Source organism: Eutrigla gurnardus (assembly GCF_963514095.1).
Source record: "Eutrigla gurnardus genome assembly, chromosome: 19".
Taxonomy (NCBI): domain Eukaryota; kingdom Metazoa; phylum Chordata; class Actinopteri; order Perciformes; family Triglidae; genus Eutrigla; species Eutrigla gurnardus.
Window position 1 is genome coordinate 18,723,806 of NC_139930.1, and position 20,918 is coordinate 18,744,723.

At 43.2% G+C, this 20,918-nt stretch overlaps 1 protein-coding gene across 11 annotated transcripts in view; it reads right to left on the reverse strand.

Annotated features, from left to right (window-relative positions):
- The window catches only part of dab2ipb (DAB2 interacting protein b), a 114,547-nt gene that overhangs the window by 17,997 nt on the left and 75,632 nt on the right, over positions 1–20,918 (reverse strand). For all 11 annotated transcript variants that reach the window (XM_084035169.1, XM_084035166.1, XM_084035174.1 and 8 more), the window contains 3 exons: positions 15,563–15,716; positions 13,853–13,951; positions 10,830–11,384 (listed from right to left, as the gene is read on the reverse strand). In XM_084035169.1, the coding sequence (XP_083891295.1) occupies positions 10,830–11,384; positions 13,853–13,951; positions 15,563–15,716 (808 nt within the window). The remainder of the gene's footprint in view (positions 1–10,829; positions 11,385–13,852; positions 13,952–15,562; positions 15,717–20,918) is intronic.

Consider the following 20,918-nt stretch of genomic DNA (forward strand, 5'->3'; position numbering starts at 1 on the left):
TATCAGACGTCAATTTAAATATATGCATATATCTAGAGGGGATCTCGAAGGAATTAGCTCACAATGTCCATTTACTGTATTGTGATCTTGAATGTTTTCCATTTGGAAAATTAAAACTGATGTAAGAAGTAGAACAGGAATTAATTTGAACGGCCATGAAAAAAAAATGTATACAGCTGCATCTATATGTGTCTTTTTCTTTATGAATGAATTAATAAATTTTTTAATACGTTGTTGTGTTGTGGGTTTGTTCTTTGGTTTGTTGTAATTATGTCTGTGTTTGTGAGTCCTGTGTTGTGTATAATGTTAAAATTAATACAATTTCAATTACAAAAAAAAAAAAAAATTAACTGCAGCTTTAATCATCAAAAATCATTTTCATGCAGAAATGTCAGAAAATGCTGTTTTTAGTCCCTCAAATATGGAGATCTTCTTTTCTCTGAGTTATATCACATTTCAAGCACTTCCAAGCACTTAATTCTAAATCCAAGCACTTTTTCAAACTAAAATTCAAGGATCTCCAGCACCAACCCTGTATGAAGGCTGTTTTCTTCTCCACATTATCTCTGCGACTATGTCTTGGTAGAAGTAAGCAGCAGGCCTTCGTTAACGGATACATCAACACAGGTGGCCACCACCAAGTCCAATTATCACTAATCACCTTTACAAGTTCTGCCCGCGTGCAAAAAATAAATAACACCGTCTCAATTTTCCACGCTGCGATGATTCATCAAGGTTTTCAAATCCCATTTTTATGAGCAGTGAATGTGAACAAGGCGTAATCCTGTCATTAGAATAAATGGAGGAGAAACACGACGGCTCTATTCGTATCTTTGAATTTGACGGCTACCAGAGCTGAAAGAAAGGATGACAAATAGTGACGGGACTCATATTCATACATAATGGCGGCAAAAATTTACTTCATATTCAAATCTGACAGAAGAGAGAAAGTTTCCTGCTGATAAAAATGTAGAGAAGCAACAGAGAAAAACGTAGGAGCGCATTACAGTTTCTGCTAAAGTTACGATCACTTTAAAATGACCTCAAATCTACAATTTTTTATATCTTTCTTTAGTGCAAATTATTTGGATTGAATGCTGTTATTCATTTGTAGTTTGTGTTTAAAAGTGAAATCCATAAAAAGGACCGTATCGTATTCATCAGGTGAAGAAAAATAACAGCTGGATATCAGCATTAAAGTTCCCCCTGCAAATAAATTCAAAAGTCTGAAAGGGCGACATGGAAATGGAGCCATCTGGGGGGATGAATCATCGCTGGTTCGGATCCCTTCAACAAAAATTTCTGGGTGTACTCTCATGCGAGTCCCCCGGCAGCTTGTTAAACTAGGGGAACCAGCGTGGCGGCGAGGGAGAACGGGAGGCGAGTGACAGATGTACAGAGAGGAAGAAGAGACGGAGCGGTGGTCTTTTAAAGAACAGAGGAGGAGGCGGGAAGAAAGCCACGGAGCCTCTCAGACGGGTTTATTCCTATAGCTACTGCAGGAAACCTGTTATCCAGCTAATCAAAGATACACCACGGGGAGCCAATCATCCGCTGATGTGCAGCGAAACGAGGGCGCTTTTTTTTTTTGGGGGGCTTGATGACATTTGCACATTCAACACACATACACACAAATAAGTTACTTTGAACTCACATGTGAATGTCTACAAAACAAATCTAAATGGATGTACAAACATGTTCTGAGTATTTGTTACAGTTGGGAACTCACGATACGATAATATATTGTGCCGACGATAACGATGATATCGCGATACTGCGATATATTGAAAGAAATCACCTACAATATGCATCACAATATGTGTTTACTTGAAGGAGGAAAATACCAGTGAAAATGCAAAAAGCAGGAATTAATGATATACTGTGTTTATTCACCACATTGTCTTTAAGACACTGACTGAACATGTCTACGTGTGACATCATTCCAATATAGCCATAAACTGGCAAAAGGCGTCAAAGGAGTCATGAAGAAGTGACAATTTTTAAAAATGTCATATTGATATTTGGTGCGAGTGTATCGATAACGTATCACAGCAGGGAGTATCACGATATATCGATATTCCGATATATCGTCCCATCCCTATTATTCATAGGAAAAGTGCAGGATCATGCTTAGGTGGCTCAGTATTTTGGCAAAACCTTCACCGTGAAGATTTAAGAGGTCACTTCAGGCAAAAAAAAGGACAGGTCAGGAGATGGATGCGAGAACATTTCCTAAGTCGGTAAACATGCCTGGGACTAAAGTTAAATCAATTATGAGAGGTATAAGAAATGGATGAAAAGGAGTGAGGAGAGCGGCGAGGGATCTGTGACACCTCTGAAGGAGATCCAAGCGTTGGAGGCTGAGATGGGAAGCGTCTGCACATACAACAACATTTGGCAGGATGCTTCACCAGTCACAGTTTCATGGGCGAGACGAGAGCAAAAAAAAGAAAAAAACCTTGAAGACGTCTCCAGCTATAGTTTGCCAGAAGCCACAACGGGAGACTCTACAGTCTGATGAGACGGCAATTGAACGTTTTTTTTTTTTTTTTTTTTTTTTGGCCATTTGACTAAATACTATGTTAACGGGGCACATCGTGGTAAACACAGCATCCCCCACCGCGCGGCACAGTCGGTGGGCAGCGCCCCGCTGCGAAGCTGCTTCTCCACAATGCTCGTGGGGAGGGAGGGGGGCAAATTAATTCGGGGAATACAGAGAAATCCTGGAGAGAAAAAAAAAAACATCAAGAAAACCTGCGACGGCTCAAGGAAGAGATTGCCTCCACTTGCAGGTGCTTCTAACTGGAAAGAGAAGAATCTTTGTGTTGTCTGTAAGTTTATCTGGAGAAAAGCTCCTCCCATCTACTCGGCCGGCGTGTTGCTAGGGAACCCAAGGGAGAGCTTTGTCAAAAAACCTTTTGAACAATAAAAATTCAAATGTTTTACTTGGCATGAAAAGAGCCACAATGTCCTTAAAATCTAAAAGTTTGAGCTTATACCTCTGCTATGACGCCGGAGAGCTTAATGAATAATTATGTATTACATTTGTTATGTTTTGTGAGGTAAATCTGAATCACCATGGTAACCAGTAACGTATCTCTGGTAAATCGAATACTAAAAGCTTTTGGAGGCGTTTTTATAAGTTATTTCAGGATAGAATGAGCCAGGATAGTAACATATATTATATAATATTAATATCTAAACATCATAATAAATATATAGCTGTTTGGGGCCTTCCTAGTCTGTTGGTATGAGTTTCATTCTGAACAGGCGCTGCATTAGTCTCCTTAATGCCTACTGGAAGGAAGTGAAACAGTATCTAATTAATTTTCTTCACTTTCTAACAATCTATTTCACTTTGACACTAACGGGTTTTCTTCCCTGTTGATCAGAGTCAAGAACAGCCTCATTAAATATATCTCCATGTCACGAGACAAAAACGGTGAACTTTAATGCACCGTAAATCACGACTACACTTTCTAATGATATTTTCTAGTCCAGGAATCCCATTTACGCCGACAGCATTACAATTTAGGTAACACATTATAGAAAAGAAAATGTCATCCCAATTATGATCTTTCCTGTAACCTCTAGCCCTCTACGGCTTTCTCTCTCTCTCTCTTCGACTCCTCTCAGCTCTCCACCGAGGCGAGGAGAAGCCAGGCCTGATTAGAGAGGATGGCTGTATGAAATAGAGGAGGAGAGAGGCCGGAGCCCAGAAGAATTACACCGAGGAACCGAGAGAGAGACATCAAAAGGGAGATGGAATAATTCCTGCCGGTAGCCTAAAACAAAAAAAGGAGACCCGACCGCCGCTGATAGTCTCTTCCATTAACATGACTTGGTTTGGCCCACCGACTCACAGGTGGAGGACACCGTTTAGGTTCGCCTGCAGGACTTTCATGTAATGGGACTTAAATACAACACATGGATAGAAGACAATTAGAGGGTCCATAACGGCGTCCCGTCTCTGCCTGAAGTACAGACAGCACACATTATGACGACCGTTTTTCAAGACGCACCATATGTTCTTAAGATTTTTTTTTACCTTGCAGGTGTTAGCTGGTTCTCATTTCAGTATGTTACTAAATGACTTGGCCATTTCCTGGATTTTTATTTTTCTTGCAAAGTTAACGGTAATGCAGTCGCACAACTTGTGTTGTGTTCAAAGACACGTCGATCTCCCGAATGTGAGACTCTCTGCTGCAATGACAAGCTTCGCTGTCGGAAATTCAAATCAGGAAGAATATGATTCTTGTGTTAAAAAAAAGTTGAGTATATATATATATATATATATATATATATATATATATATATATACCTTTAGGGCAACAAACATTAATAAAGCTTGAGAGTCTAACCACGCTAACGGCTACGTAGCGCTCTTTTGAGTTAAATGCTATAATCGGGATTCTGACTAGCAAATGTTAGCATTTTCCTAACACCCAGGACAATAATAACAAAGAATAGTTGACAAAAGCAGATTCTTTGTCCCTAAAAAATATATGAATATGTTGTAAAAAAACAAAAAAAACACAGGAACTAAACCAGAAACCATCAACGCCTCATCAAATCGGGAGGTCACCAGTCAGGATTCATCCCATGGGGACCATGCATGTCAAGATTTCAAGCCATTCGATCCCATAGTTGTATATTTATCTGGACCCAAGTGTGGAACCGACATCGTCGCTAAAAAGCTCGCCACAACTGTCAGAAGTAAATCCAACACTTTGTTCCCTAGAACGGTTTGCTTCCTTCAAAATCACTTCCAAGTCTCTTCAAGTGTTTGTTTTTTTATAAATCTGTGAAAACCAAACGAATGCCTGGAAGGTAAAAGAATCAATGTAAAAATAGGCTTTGGAAAATGGTAAGTATGATTAATTAAAAGGTGAATTCACGGAAAACCACCGGTATTATAAAAGGTGCTGATCAGCCTTAAGAGGAGCTCCTTCCTTCCTTCTTTCCTTCCTTCCCCCCGTCATCTCTCAGCCTTTTTTCCCTGACGCCCTCAATCCTCCCCCCTCCACCATCATCATCCCTCTGCTTCAGTGCTAATAAGGAGAAGTAGAACGATCTCTGTATCGCTGCCACATCTCATCAGCCAAACCATGCCTCAAAGGAAAAAAAGAAAAACCCCAACACACTGTGCACGGAGCGAGGAGGGTGATATGAAGAAAGGGTCGGCGTGGAGGGTAGATGGTGCAGCACGGCTGATCACATCTAATAAATAGCTGAGATGAGAAGTCCCCCTGTAGATACTCGCCACCAAAAAACTCATAAAGTCTTGTCCATTGTGCTGCTGTACAAACAACAATCTAATCACTGCCGTCCTTACATCTCTATTCCATGATATTCAACTACAAAAATGTGCAAGTTTTGAAACTGAAATCTGAGTATGCAAATCTGGAAACATCACAAAACGAGAGAAACCTGCAAACACAGATCAGGCCAGGAGATGTTTTCAATCACATCAAGTATGGGAGAAAAAGAGTTTATGCTTTAAACACACTGAGATGTTTGTTTCTATGGAACCGACGGCAGAGCAACACAGGAGGGAGAGCAACCGACGGCCTTAAAAGGGAAATACTGGAGCAGAAGATGAAGTTACAGAACATTGTCTTCAAACCTGGGGAGTAAACGGACGTCTCCATGGAGCTCAAATATCACACAGCCATAGATGCCTTCACCCAGCGGTGCCACGTGGAACGTGCACGAGAATCAATGACTTCATGTTACGTTTGAATGTAAAAAAATGCCGTAAATTATTGAAATATATTCACACTAATGCTTACTTTTCCTTCTGGGCATCCTGCTGTTTAACTAGTATCTGTTCTTTGGGGGGGGGGGGGGGGGGGTGTTTATATTGCATTCCAACAGAGCATGAATAAAGATTTTCATTTTGGCATAAATGTTTATACTTTAGCTCACGTATTGTTGTTATGAATGGATACAAACTAATAATAAAAAAAACATCATTACTGGAGAAGTCACGGATTGTGGAACAAATGGGATTCATTAGAAAAACAAAATGGAAATTACCTGTTGATGTTGGAGCGTGTGTGTGTGTGTGTGTGTGTGTGTGTGTGTGTGTGTGTGCACAAGGCAGCTAATACACGTTTTGGATCATTTAAAGTTTGGGCTCAATAATTTGAGTATTGTTAGGGGGGAAAATGATAGAATGTGAGGTGAGTCTACAACATTAGTAATTTCCCTGATCGATGAGTTGTTTCATCCTCGGGGCTGAGAAGGGGGGAGGCAAACTCTCCATCCTTCCCCCTCCTCATCTTTCTGCCTCCCCCCCGTGGTCTCTCTTCCCTGGAGGCTGGCCGGCTGGTATTACCGAGCTTACAGCCTGCAGCTCTTCCTACGTGGGTCACATCGGGCTCCACGGAGACGACCGGAGGGCCGAGAGGAAATGAAAAGCTTTTTTTTTTTCCTCACGACGGCACAGAGGCTCGTCATTCAACACATCGACAGGAAAAAAAAGAGGCTGCAGCTCTCCTCGTTCTGCTGCCAAGTGCTCGTGCTCATCGTGAAGAAGCGATGGGTCTGACCGGAGGGCGTCTTGCAGCAGAGTGTCATCAGCATGCAAACATCATGTTTGCAGACTTCTGCATTATTCCCTGTTGTGTTCTGTCTGACTTGTTTTTCAGTTAAAAGCTACGTTCCATCCTCACAGCCCTATAACGCATCTTTGATTATTTAATTTTGCCCACTTTAACATGATAGAAAGTCTCACAAACTCACTTTTTACAAGGTCACATGACACAATAATCATGTTTTTTTTCAGCACAGCGATGCTTGGAGCTAAATGCTAACATTATGAGGGTGTTGCATGCTGAGGCTGAAGCTGAGGTCATTATATCTGCAGGTATTTTGTCATAAACCTAAAGTGCTGCAGGTGGGATGTGGCACCCCTGGGGGTCTCACTGAGATGGACTCCTCCGGGGGGGAAACAGGAAACGTGACCACAAAACTGGGATGGAAAAGCTCGCCATCGTGAACTCAACCTGAGGTGAGACTCTTCCAGAGCTACGAGACAATAGAAGGAAATAATTGTTTTGTGTTGCGTAACATCATTATTACCAGACTGTATTAATCCAATGACGAGTGTGTTGGTTTATCATTCCATTTGATAAAATGCGGAGAATCATTATTTATTCTTTTTTCCTGTTTAAATACTTTATTTCTTTGCCACGGGCATCTCGACGCATATGAAGGCGAATGAATCCCATGAAAGTGAGACTGAAAGTGAGAGACGGAGATGATGTAATCTCAGAGCCAACAGAGACGTCCAGTGTCGAGCTGGATGATTATCTTTGCAGCCGAGCGCCATATACGAAAGAAAAAACATACCGGAGAGCAATATCTTGTCAAATTAAAAAAATAAAATAATACTGATCCCTGTTTAATGTGAAGGGTATTGACAAGCGGCTAGCATGTTATGAAAGGAGACAACTGATTCCGACAACGTCACGTCAGAAAGAAAAAAAAAAGCCCAGAGGAATACAGAAGGACCCTTCGTGTCATGTTAGTAAATCATCACATCATATTATGTTCGCCTGTTCGCCACAGCTGTGGTGATGAGCATCGCTGCCCACCGATGATGAATAAGACGCCGATCTGCCACCGAGGATGCAGAGACACATATTTCACCGCCTTACGCCGCTCTGTAAGTTCACCTGGAGGAGCAGTATTAAAAAAACAAACACCGCCCTCCTCTGGCCGGTTATCATAAGAATAATCCTCCGAATTAGAGCGCAATCTTCCCGAAGGAGTCGCTTTCTTTCCATGACAGAAAGGTGAACTTTCTCCAGGCAGGGTTTTTCTGTTTTGTTATTGTTACCTTGGAGCTTCTGATCGTGCTGTTTGGGTGTGTGGACTGAACAGCATGTCCCAGCGGGGGAGGGGGGGAGACGGTGTGAGGTCATGACCTTCCAGCAGGAAATGCTATGATCGGACTTTTCATTTCAAGTTTGTCCGGCAGGTGACAGAGAATATCTGTCATTGTCTAATTGTCCTATCTTAACTGTCTATTCTTACTTATTGTTTGTTTTGTATTCTATTGGTTGTTTTGTATTCACAGTACGGTGTCGTTGAGTAAAATGTATTATTATTATTACTATTTATTTGTTTGTATTTCAAAGCACCACCACTTCTGAGCTAACACTATGCTAACGCTACATATAACTTAGGCGTACATGCAGAAAGGCCCACTCAGCCTCACACGGGGCACCAACTCCACCACTGAGCCATCCTGGCGCCCCCGTTGCTGCTGCTTCTAAGTGAATAACTGACCTGTGACCAGGTGTTTGCGTGTATAATGTTATGGTTTGTGCGGCGACGCAGGGCGTGGCCCGCCTCGCTCGCCAACGCCGCGACCGTAACGACATCCCTCCAGAGAGCTTTTTGGCCCTCGAGAAGCGACGAAGCGTGACGCAGAGATGAAGCAAGAACAAAGACGGGACGGAAACAAGGGAGAGGGAGCGAGTGTGCAACGGAGCACAATATTGGCGGGTGTAATTATCCGGTGATGGGTGATAAAAATGACACGGGAAGTCGAGGAGGTGTTGCATACTAATGCCCATCCCAAACGCCGCAATCTGCAACTTTTTAACAACAGCCAGCTGCAATTAAGAGGCCGTCGCCCACCTGCACACGGCCGATTAAACACGACGCACATCAGGAGAACCTCTGGGACGGCAAAGTCACGGCTGCGTCTCCGGGAAGGGAGACGTTCACCTCCCGTTCACCCCGGCTCGGCGGAGGAGAGGGCGCCCGAGCTCTTATCGTTACTTTCCAAAGCGGCGGCGGCGATGCAGATTCTCTCAACTGCAGAAATCCACCGTGGCGCCGACACAATTTGATTCTGACTCATGGATTTATATCTCTATTACTCTATTAAAAAAACGAGCAGGGAGACAATAAGGACCACGTTACAGGATTTTCCACTGCTTGAGTAAATGTGCTCCTAAATATAACCCACCGCTGTCAGCGGAGACCACGCCCAAGATGACAATGCATGAATAAAAAACTTGTATTGAAAATCAATAAAGCATGCATCCGTGGGCCATGTGTATATAAAGTATCTGTGCAGCAGCAGCAGAAGATGGTAGATAGATAGATAGATAGATAGATAGATAGATAGATAGATAGATAGATAGATAGATAGATAGATAGATAGATAGATAGATAGATAGATAGATAGATAGATAGATAGATAGCATTAATTCCTCCTGTTTACGACGGTCCAAAAGCTCATGTTAGCCTCTCCTTCAAAAGGCAACAAGAACTATATTCCGTATTTACAGCCCTGCCAAGATGAAATTCAAAGGAATTTTTCATGTTGTTTGCTTTTCTTGAACGCAGGGTCTCTCTCTCTCTCTGTCTCTCTCTCTCTTATGATGGCTCATGATAAGCAAGCTTGAAAAATCATCCCCAGTGCCGGCGAGCAGAAAAGCAGCCAGAAAGAGAGACCAAGAGGTGAGAGCGAAAGCAAAAAAAAAAAAGTTTTAGCGAGGATTAATTAATTGAAGGTAATTAAGGAGGTGGCCATCTCTCCGGGGAGCAGAGGAGAGCCCCCCCCCCCCCTCCATCAATCAGCAGCTATCAGTCCCGAGACTTAACTGGCAGAGCGGCAGTACAGTGTGGATAGACATCACTTCTTAAGCACCGATCATTCATCACTCCGCCGGGACGAGATAAAGTCAAAGAGAGTTTTCGGAGCTCCGCTTGATGAGATTCCAGCAAGAAAAACTAAATTGAGGCACGCAGTGTTGCGGCAGAACGACGACGACGACGTCGTGCTTTCAAAGCAAACAGTTATTTCTGACTTCACAAGGATGACAAGACGTCGACTTCCTGACAAAATATACCGCTTGTTCATGAGATTTTTTTGGAGCTTGAGTTAGATTCATCAGTATTGTCAAACTTCTTTCATTATTGAGTCATGGACATTTCATTTCCTCAGTTAATCAGTTTGGTCTATAAAAAAAAAAAACAGACCAAAACTCAAAGATATTAAATTTAACGAAAAGCAGCAAATCCTCCCATTCTTGTCATTTATGCTTTAAAAAAAAAGAACCTTATAGCCTGCTTATTGATTTTGAGTTTCCTCAATTAATCAGTCTATAAAATAGCAGAAAACAGTAAAAGAAAAAAGTCACATATTTAAATGTGTTTAAAAAAATTTGTCCAGCCAGCCAACAGACCAAAACCCAAAGATATTAGATTTACTATTATATTGAACAGCAAAAACAGCATATCTTCTCATTATTGTCATGATTGAAAAAATGAAAACTAGCCTGTTATGTAAATGTTTGCAGATAGATAGAAGCTCTAAGCTTCTTTACACCCCCCCAATCCCACGTCTCCCACTCTGACGTTACACGGGGGTCAGAATGCCAACGTTTGATTTTCTGTCAAAGTAAAAGTGAAATCCAGACTTTCCCGGACGGACGGGAGATGATTTGAGTCCAGCGGCCCCCGCTGTCATGGTAGACTTAGCTCCTACTGTGGTAGACTAATCTGGGTGCGCCTGCAGCGCTGCAGACGGCCGTGGATATACCAGGCCTCTGTGCTGCATCGGTATGCCGTGCAGCACTGCGGGGGGATACATGTAAGGGATTAGCTCGAGTTAAAAATGTAATACAGGCTCGGTGCAGCGAGAGGAAATCACCTCTCTGTCTGCTCTTTGTCTGCAGCTGTGGGGGGGTCAACAGTTCAAGGCAGCGGAGGAACAGCTAACCTAATGTCTCAGCAACATGATGGTCTACATATTGTTTGGTTACCGTGGAGACAACAAACAGGAGGAGGACGCCGGTGCTCACCTTGGCCTTGCCGGTGCTCTGCAGGATGTGGACCAGCGCGCACGCCATCTCCTCCTTGTTCTTGACGCTAATCCCGGGCTCGAGCACCGAGCACAGCAGCATGTAGTTGTTGGTGGTGTACTCGGCGAACTCCTTGTACATCTCCATTGGGAGGATGTTCATGCTCTGGTAGCGCGCCTTGATCCGGATCATGGGCCCGGAGGTCTTGCCCTTGGGAGGGTTGGGCGTGCTGACCGGGTACCACTTCTCCACGAACTGCCGCCCGGTCACCGCGGCGACGGGGATGTTGACGAGCCCGATGTAATTGTTCTTGTCCTTCTTCTTCTTCTTGTCCGAGTCCTTGTAGAGGTGGGCCGTGACGCTCTTGACGGCCGGCAGGTTGTTGAACTCGAAGTGCTCGCCCCAGAAGACGTTGTCGGTCTTGAGCTTGCAGGTGGTGCGGGCGTAGAGCGAGTCATCCAGGCACAGCTCGCAGAAGTATTTCTTTTTGGCCGGCAGGTCCTTGGCCTCGATGATCCAGAGCCTCAGCAGGTTCTCCACCCGGCGACTGTTGTCCTGGAGACGAGGACAGGAAGTGGTTTTAGTGAGGAACATCAACGTTAAAAGTGATAATTTCAGCGGGAGGACAAAGTAACTAACCTGCCACTAAGTCACGAATTCGCCACTTTATAAACTCACAAATTTTGTGAGTTTGTTACGATGCTAACAACCGGCATTTATGCTAGCTAACTTCCCATGAATGTACGTTTGTTTATTTTTCTAATTAATACATCACAATGTGTGACAACGCCTCGTTAAGGTCCTTAGGGTGATGGATGTTGAGGTTACTGTTGGTTTTATTTATATGAGGCCAAAGTGTCATCTTATGGGTGTTTATTGATCGGGCGGTCGGGCTAAGATGCTAGCGGTAGCTTTCACTTGTCATATATTGATAAAAAACAAGTTGCTTGATTTCGCTAAGACCGAATGTTTGCCGTTGCTATGACAACAAGTGACAGCTACTTGATAAACTTGCAAATTAGGGACTTTTTTTTCTCAGAATATTGCCCCTCCTCTCTCGGCTCTGTTTTTTTTTTACTAATCCAGTAAAAATCCAGTAAAACCAAAAATAAATCAAACGTCTGCGGAAATATACTGACGACCATTCAAACGCCTCAAACCCTGGTTTTGAAGTTCCTCCATTTTAAATGCCAAAAACATTCTTGACAGCACTTCAATCACGTCACGGAGGCGATTTAAAAGCCTTTTTTCCTCTCCTGCAGTTTGCTCTTTTTTTCCCTTTTTTTTTTAAGAGCTAAGAAATCTCACTCCTACATTATTTCACAAAGTGCTAACCCATTCTTATGTCATCAATTGATTTTTAGTTGCCGAGAGCGGGGCATATTTTTGGCCCATTATTCAGATTGCCTTGAAAACTACCTTCTGAAGATGAAGAGAGGGAACGGAGAGCTAATAATTACGTTATCAGAGAGAATACACGGAGCTGCTCATAATCACAAGGACAGCATGGACGTCTGGATTATCAGTGTTTTAGAAAAGTTCAACAGTATCTGGATGCTTTTCACACATGAAATTCATATTTTTACATCATTCCGTGGCTCTAAATTCATCACGATCCTGATCTGATGGTATTTTTGTGGGTCACGAGGATCATATATGAGGATTTCCCCCATTTTTAGGCAGAAAGAAAACTTATTCTCTACAGACTGCACTACAAACGCCTGCACGTAACATCTATATCTCCACATTTTCTTTTTTCCTTTTTGCAAGCGTGATGCCTGAAACCTTCACAGTAGAAGTTCTTCCTCCTGGAGATTTAGAGCTCAGTTAAATAACACCTTTTCACCGCCGTTATCAATTTTCCAAATCCCCCCTCAGTTGACAGCGAAATGACTCCCCTACTGTAAATCAAGGTTATCTACCCCTTCAATTAGGAATTAACCGTGGTGTTATGTCACACGGAAGTGTATTTACAATCAAACACCAGCCTGGAAAGATGATACCTCTGTAAATGGCCTATTATCATAATTATCCATAATTACTCTGCTTCTACGTGATGCTGACTTGTGTGGGGTTTTAGCATTTAGACCACCTCATTTCATTTACATTGACTGCATCTCTGGCAGACAGGTATGTGGCAACGATGTATATGTATGTGTTGCCCTTTTTAACTTTTTATTTATTTTGTTTGTGTACCTGACCATATTTATATTATTATTATTAATATTATTATATTATATCCTGCTGTCAAAAGTACTTTGTAAACTGTTGTTTTTAAAGATGCTATATAAATAAAGTTATTCTTCTTCTTCTTCTCCTCATCGTAGCTCATTACAGAGTTTTCGTTCTTTAGGAGTCAGAATATGTTTCCAATAAATACAATGACTGGCTTCAAACATATTTATTATTTATCGTGATGCTTGTCCTCCATATGTTGGATAAACTGAGTTTGGTGAGTCTAGTCTGTATTAGTCAGCCAGTAGTAGGCGTTTTAAGTGAAAATCGAATTAATACAACTCCGGAGACTTCCTCATCTAGTTCCAAAGAATATCGGTATCTGGCTGCAGCTTTTATATATCTGCCAAAAAAGCCCACATTCTAATCTCTAAATGATGGAATACTTAAAAACGCAGAGCAAAGACACTGAGGGACAGAAATAACAATATGACTGCAGCGTTATTAGGGAACTTTTGTTTTTACTCCAAACTTTTAAATAGCGAGTGATTCACTAAATAATGAAATAATGGATTGTGTGTCTGCGACCACAGCTGTGTGTATCAGGCCTGCAGATGGGGGGTCTCTGTGTTCCCCCCCCCCACCTCTTCGTCCTCCTGCTTTGTGCCGGGGCAGGAAGGGCACAGCTGGATGTCGACATATCGGATCGCATTGTTTTGCGCGGGTTACGACACGGCGTCGCCGCAGCGCGGAGCTCAGCTCGGCTTTAGAGCGGTCGCCGTGGCAACGTGCGGTTTGGGATTGGGACACAGAGTTACGCCGTCTAGTCCCGCCTCCTGTGTGTTTACCTTGTTGGGTTGCACCGCTCTCCTCAGGTTCTCCATCCATTTGTCTCTCTCGGCTGATGAGCGGCAGGAAAAACATTTGCTTCCCGTGGAGGTGGTGACCTGCCGTCGCATCACAGAGACAGGGAGAAAAATGAGTGTACAATCAAACAGCACACAGAATGTTATTTTTGCTAAACTTAGTTCTAAAACACGGCTTTGTCGCCGACGGTGAAGAAGCTTATGGAGGGGCTGAGGATGACTCGGCATTGTGGAGGGATGACTGAAGGGTGTGAATGGACAGAGGAGAGAGAGATGGCTGCCTGGCAGGCTGCATGATGACTGCATCATTAAAAATGAACAGTAGGGGATGGGGACAGGATTATGTAATGAGCCGGATAATAAAGATTGGTGGAGATTTCTGGTCTCCATTGTGGTAGACAGTGTAGGATGGGAATCCATGATTGAACCTGAACGCTCCCTCGCTGCAGCATGTATGTGTTGGCGCACATGTGAATCCACAGTAATGAGAGGGAATGTAATTATTCCTTTTATTCTCACAAACCAGCTAATTGGAACCACGGTCCCTCGCTTTGTTGTTTTTTTTAAATAGAGGGAACCCATGGTTATAAATGTCATATTCCTGCCTTCTTTTTCATATCTGCTTTTTCTAAATGGCAAAAACAATCATTATAAAAATAATGGATAATACAAATAAAGGGCCGTTGTTGCCGTGGAGAAAAAGGTGCAAATCAGAATCGTAGCAAACTCTGTTATAACTGGGAATAATACCAAACAGCATCATCGCTCGAGTTGACCCAAATATTTGGAAAGCAAGCTGATTAACACTGCGGAGTGTTTATCAGGCGTCTACAGAGCAGCATCTTTAGCTTCTGCTGGGTATTTGTACGGCAGCCGGGAACACAGCATTAACATATTCCACCTTTATTAAGATGCTGTGTGACCCTGACCCGATATCATCTCTCCTTTTAGCAGCTGACTGCTCCATTTCATCCACTGGCTCAGATTTTTCTATCTAAAAAAAAGCTTCCTGCTGCAGCGAGAGCAGCGAAACATTAGCTGTAAAACCAAAACAATGAGCTCAAAGTCACTAAATCAGCCTGTGGAGATGACGGGAACTGCAGAGTCGACATGGGACGATATGAAGATATCAGGTCACGATTATCCTGGCCCGAAATGAATGAGATTCACGATATTATCCCGATAATGATCAAAAAATATACTTGAAATTCTTAAAATGGCGCTAAAACATAAGTAATGTACATAAGGAAGTACTTTACTTAAGATTATATCATATTTTAACATAACAGATTAGACACATTAGACTATTTAAGTGAAAAACAAATTAACATTCTTAAAAAAACTACATTTTAACCAATAGCGACACAGTTTCCTTTTAATCACATGATGCTTCCTGTATTTTTTGATAGTGAGCTAGACAGCTTTTTCACTCATGATGATATTCACGATTATCCCGATAATCAAAATTGAGTTAAATCTTACAGTTTGGTGATAATTCTCTGGGGGTTTTATGATTTTGAACCAGAATTTCATGTCCTTTCTTGTAGTTTTTTGTGTACTAGTGATTTAGAAGTGCTCCAAATGCCACTCAACAAACACCACCGATGCAGAAAACGAGCTTTTCACGGATGCCTGAAACACCTCGGTACAGTAGGAACCCCACAGGGCCGGTACAGTAGTGTGTGGTGTTACCTCGAAGCAGTAGTCCTGCCCCAGGATGCTGCTGTGAACGGGCTTGATGACCACCTCGTCCTCCATACTTAGGTCCAGGGCTTCCACAGCGCTACTGGGGCTGAGCAATGACTCATGGGAGCGAGACTCCTTCAGCCTTGGCATCAGATGAGATCTAAGAGAGGGAGGGAGACAGGAAGAGAGAACTGAGTCACCGTGCCGAGACGGAGAGAGAGAGAGAGGGAGCATATGTGTTAGCGGGCGTTCGTGGCGAGTGTGAATGGAGAGAGCGAGAGGATGACGGCGAGAGGATACTCGGCCTCGGACGCTCGGCGACTCCTCGTTTACGACTTCAAAACGGCGACGGATGAGCGTGAACGTCGCAAACGACCCGCTAGAAATAGGAAGCAATTCACGTTATTGATTATCATTAATGGGTGTGGGTGGGGGGGGGGGGGGGGGGGGGCTGAATTTACCCAACACACACGTCCCACACAAACTGACAGGAGCTCAGAGAGCGCTTTACAAAGTGCTCGATATTCTGACAGCGACGACCCTCCAAGCCCTTTTCACGGCCGTTTCCCAGCCGGAGAAGATTAGCAGACAAAGTAAAGAGCTTTCCACTGTTTGCCGTTTGATGTCGCCCTACTTTCTGCTGTTTTTATAAGAGTTAGTTAGTGAACGGCTGTCACCGGGGGGGGGGGGCGGGGAGCGAATGTGTGTCTCCTCCAGTGTATATCAGCCACATCATCAAGCTCGTTATTTAACCGCACATTTAGCCCCCCTAACATTCAATTAAAACCCGTTTTGTTCAAGTATGCTTTCGTCCAACGTGTCAGAAAGTGAAGTAACACTTCCCATGATGCCCCGTCCCCATAATAAACATGCTTGTTATCATCTGTTTACAGTGTAATTAAAGTTATACAACAATCACAGTATGTCATAATGATTAATCACATCAATCCTTCTTTATAATTGCTGATATTAATGTATTGTGTAATATGTAATGGTATATAATCAAGATTATAATGATGATAAGTTACTCTATGTGGGCGTTTTAGCTTTGTTCTTGCATTTATATAAATAAATAGATGGATGTATTGAGATTTTTGCACTTTATTTGAAGCTATAAAACGTCCACAGAGATTCACTTTTAATCGCACCATAATAATGATCATAATAATTTACAATGGGAATCATAACACACACGGTGTATTACAATTATGAAGCATTAGCATACTTGACCTTGTGTGTGTTGTGATCGCCCATAAAGCATCATGAATATGTATCTCGTGTTATTTTGTTCTACTAACCATCAAACCTGACTCATGTTCCCGTCGGCCTCACAGCGATAAGAGGATGAAGAGCTAAATGTGCTGGTGAGACAGGGGCGAGCGACACAAACATCCCCCCCCCCCCTGCTTGTGTAATGAGTGAGAACATTCTGGTAATAGTGCCCTCTGTGGAGAGCTTACACGCTAATCCCACGTATGTGTGCGACTCTTCTGTGGACTACAAAATCAGAAAGGGGGCATTCTGGGGGAAAAAGCAGCAGCCGTAATGACAGCTTAGTGGCCCTTTGTACAGTCGGCCAGCTTTGTTGTCAAATCCACTGTCCAATGTGAAGTGGATAATTATCTGAACTCTCTCTCCATCTCTTTTTTTTCATCCCTTCCTCACACACACACACAGAAAGACACATTTCATCGGCATTTAAAAAAAACACAATAAAAACTACAAATGCCTCAAGGATAGCTTTGAATGTGAGAATCTTGTTTTAGGAGCTGCGAGTCTTTTTTTCTTTTTCTTTTCAAAGCACAGCTGCAGAGGAAGTGTGTTTTGCACCTAGCTCTGCGTTGTGATTGGCTGTCTGGGTACCGGGCAGAACAGGGAGCGAGTCAAGTGAGCGGAGAGGAGGGAGAAACGGGGGGGAGGGAGTTTGGTGGTGGGATGTGCCTTTAAGGGACAGGTGAAACTCATGTTGACCGTCCCCAAAAAACCTGCAGGAGACCGGAAAGATCCCTGGTAGCATAAACGTGGAACATTTAGACCAATAAGAAGAGAGTAATAATCTGCATGTTTGCAGCAAAGAGAGGAATGCATGAAAAAAAAAAGAGGATATTATGGATTTTATGCTGCCATTATGTTTTTCTTTTCTCTCTCAGCATATCATATTAGCACATTAGTGTCAGAGGAAATGGTGGGAGACTGCGACAGCATTGGTGAATAATAAAGCCGCCTGTCATCTCTATTAAATTGTACTGTAACGTGTAATTTAGAGCCCTTTTGTAGGCCGCTTTGTAATAATGACACGGGGAAAAAAGTGTCTGGCGTGTGAGATCTGCTTGTAACTTCTAGATCTATACATTTTACAAATAACAGCTTGTTTTTTTATTTAAAAAGCAACGGTATCCTCCTTTCTCTCCCTCCGCAACGTCATCTATTCTCAGCAAAACGTCCTTGTTTGTCCTTGATAATCCTCCAACACTCCGCCTCCATTTTTCCTCCCATCATGTCTTTCTCTCATCCAGTGTTTACCTGAAGTGTGTGTGTGTGTTATGTTTGAAGGAGTCCTTCAGACAAATCTTTCCATCACGCTGGCTCTTCTGTTTATCCATCTCACTGTGTTTATCGGCCTTCTCCCGTTTCGCGGCCAACGATCAATACGTCCACCTCTTGGTCGCGTGGGCGACTTAAATATTTCAGACGGTGTGCAGGAGACACTCGGAGGCTGTGATGGTTCAGGAACTCGCAGTAGTTCTCCTACGCAGACACAACTCTATAAAGCCCTGTAGTAAAATACATAATTGAAAAGGTCGTGCCATAAAAAACCCAGCCTTTGTGAGAGCGTGTCAGGACTACAGGAGGCCGTACTGTACTGTACCTCGTATACATAACTGTGTGAAATGCTGAGAGACACTTTGATACAAAAAAAATAAAGTTTGCACAAGACTTTTTTTTTTTTAAATGTGACTCGACGGGGTTTCATCATCGATCGAGCTCCAGCGGCTCTGCACACGATGGCATCTCCTCGCTGGTTCCCATCTCGATGGCATTTAGGTTTTTTATTATTTTTTTTTTATGAATGATTTTTTTTCCCCCTTTCTTCTGATCCCTCCCTCCCCCCCCCGTGGTGTTTTAATCAGGTGCTCTAGTGATAAAGCAGGGCTGGCACGAATCAAAGTCGCCCCAGTCTAGACTCAAACAGCAAATGGCAGCACAGCAGGGAAACAGAATGAGGCACCACACAATATTAGTATTAAAAAATCTGTTTCTGTCTGCTCTTTCTTTTTTGATACGCCAACTTCTCCAGCTCAGTCGAGCGTAGAACATTTTTTGTAGAAATATATAGATTTTTGGGGGCATTTATGCTCAGGTTTTTATGCACAAATAATAGAAACGTAAAGTCTGAAATGAGAAAGGATGACGGGTGAAAAGCCTATTTACCCGTTACATACTGTATATCTTTTTAATCTGAACACCTCCTTTGCCTGCTGACGTTTCCATTCCCGACTGGAGAATTGATGTCACTGTGTCAGGCCGCCGTGTCTGACACATGCACTCGGCCCTGCTGGCGTTCAATAGAAACCCAGTTAGGAGTAAGAGCAGAGTAGGACTCGGTAGTAATGGATTCTGTGAGTGTGTGTCTGGGCTGCACCCACTGCATCCTGTAAAAAGGAGAGTTCATCTGATAGCCTGTCTGGGATCTGATATGGTCTGAAAACCTCCGGCCCATATAGGCGTCGGAGCACTTAAGGCTTCTAACACAGTGACCTGATGGCGAGCTGGCGTGCGCTGCCAGGGTTTTCGTGGCCGATAGCTCAAGATAGGCTGAGCTGATGTAACTGCAGCTCTGAGTATCCACATCCTACTGGGCTCCTGCAACACTACCAGCTATTTCACTGCAGTCGTCATGTGAAACGGTGTTAATATTCACTTGAGGAATCATAAGATATCATGAGAAATCCCAACGCTTAACCTCGGAGTACTTTTCTCAAGCGAAGCCTCCATTTAAAGCCTGATGTTAGCTCTCCTTGCTAAGAGTGTTTCCTGTGTTTTTTTTCCTGCTTTGCTGTTAGACCGGCATTTACGACGATCAATACTGCTTTCCACTGGCGATCGCTCGTTAATAATGCTCTCTAGCAAACAGACACAGGAGAAGCGTGTGTGCAAGTAGGCGTGCATATTAGCAGGTAGACGCAGGTGAAAGCACTCTGCTCACATTTTCTTTACGATGTGCACCTGAGGTAGTAGGCTGGAAGAAAAACATTGATACACGTGAGGTACTATAATATTATACGCTATCAATTTGTAGTTAAAAGTTTACATGCAAAGATCAGACATGATTGTAAATGGAAATGCCTTTCCCACTGTACTGAAACTCATACTTTTTCACATTTTTCATGGATAATATCTGATGTGTCCTTTATACGATGCCAGTTTTCCAAAAATGAGAAAAAAAATCACAATATATCACCTCCCTTATAGTGCCAATATCACAATATATTGAATGGTAACTGCTTTGCCAGATTCCTACCAATAAACAACTCTACTATAGAGGATGAACATTTTTTACATAAAAGTGTCAGATCAATAAATTGGGTGTAAAACGTATTACATAACAAATAAATGCAAATCCATGCAGAGCATCGATGGCTGGGGGGATGAAAATGCTGGCTCTGCCTCTCTTACATCACCACACATAGAAAAGTGATATGAAAATATAAAAGTACACGTGAAGTGGAATCGTCGACGCTCGGCAACCCTCTGGATGTGAAACCAGCTGAGAAGGCTTGTCACGTTATTGCAGCGCGCCGGTTAGACGAGTGGCTTGTAATCATGTACTTAAGATGAGCTTGCAATACGCACAGCTTTCATCATATTTATATCCCTGTATGCTTGTGAAATTCATTACCTTCTCACAGCTGGCTCGGCTCGAAAAACCATGGAGCCGGCCAGCGACATGCAACCACTCCGTGAGCACCTGGGCTCCCTGAACCCCGGACATCAAAGCTGGGTAAACCATTAACGACACACACACACACACACACACACACACACACACACACACACACACACACACACACACACACACACACACACACACACACACACACACACACACACACACACACACACACACACACACACTCGTAATTGTCCCAACCTTGATTAGGAAACACGCTGCGGCGGCCGGACAAATGGGCCATTATTCATGCAACCGAGCCTCACACAATAAAGCGACCATTATTCCCACTGCTTTGTTTCGCTGAGTCAGCGGAAAAGGGCCGCAGGCTGTGACGAAACGACGCCTGTCACGCCGCAGGACGCCCGGTCGCGGGGTCTGAGCGCTCGCTTGATCCGAGCGGATGTGGTA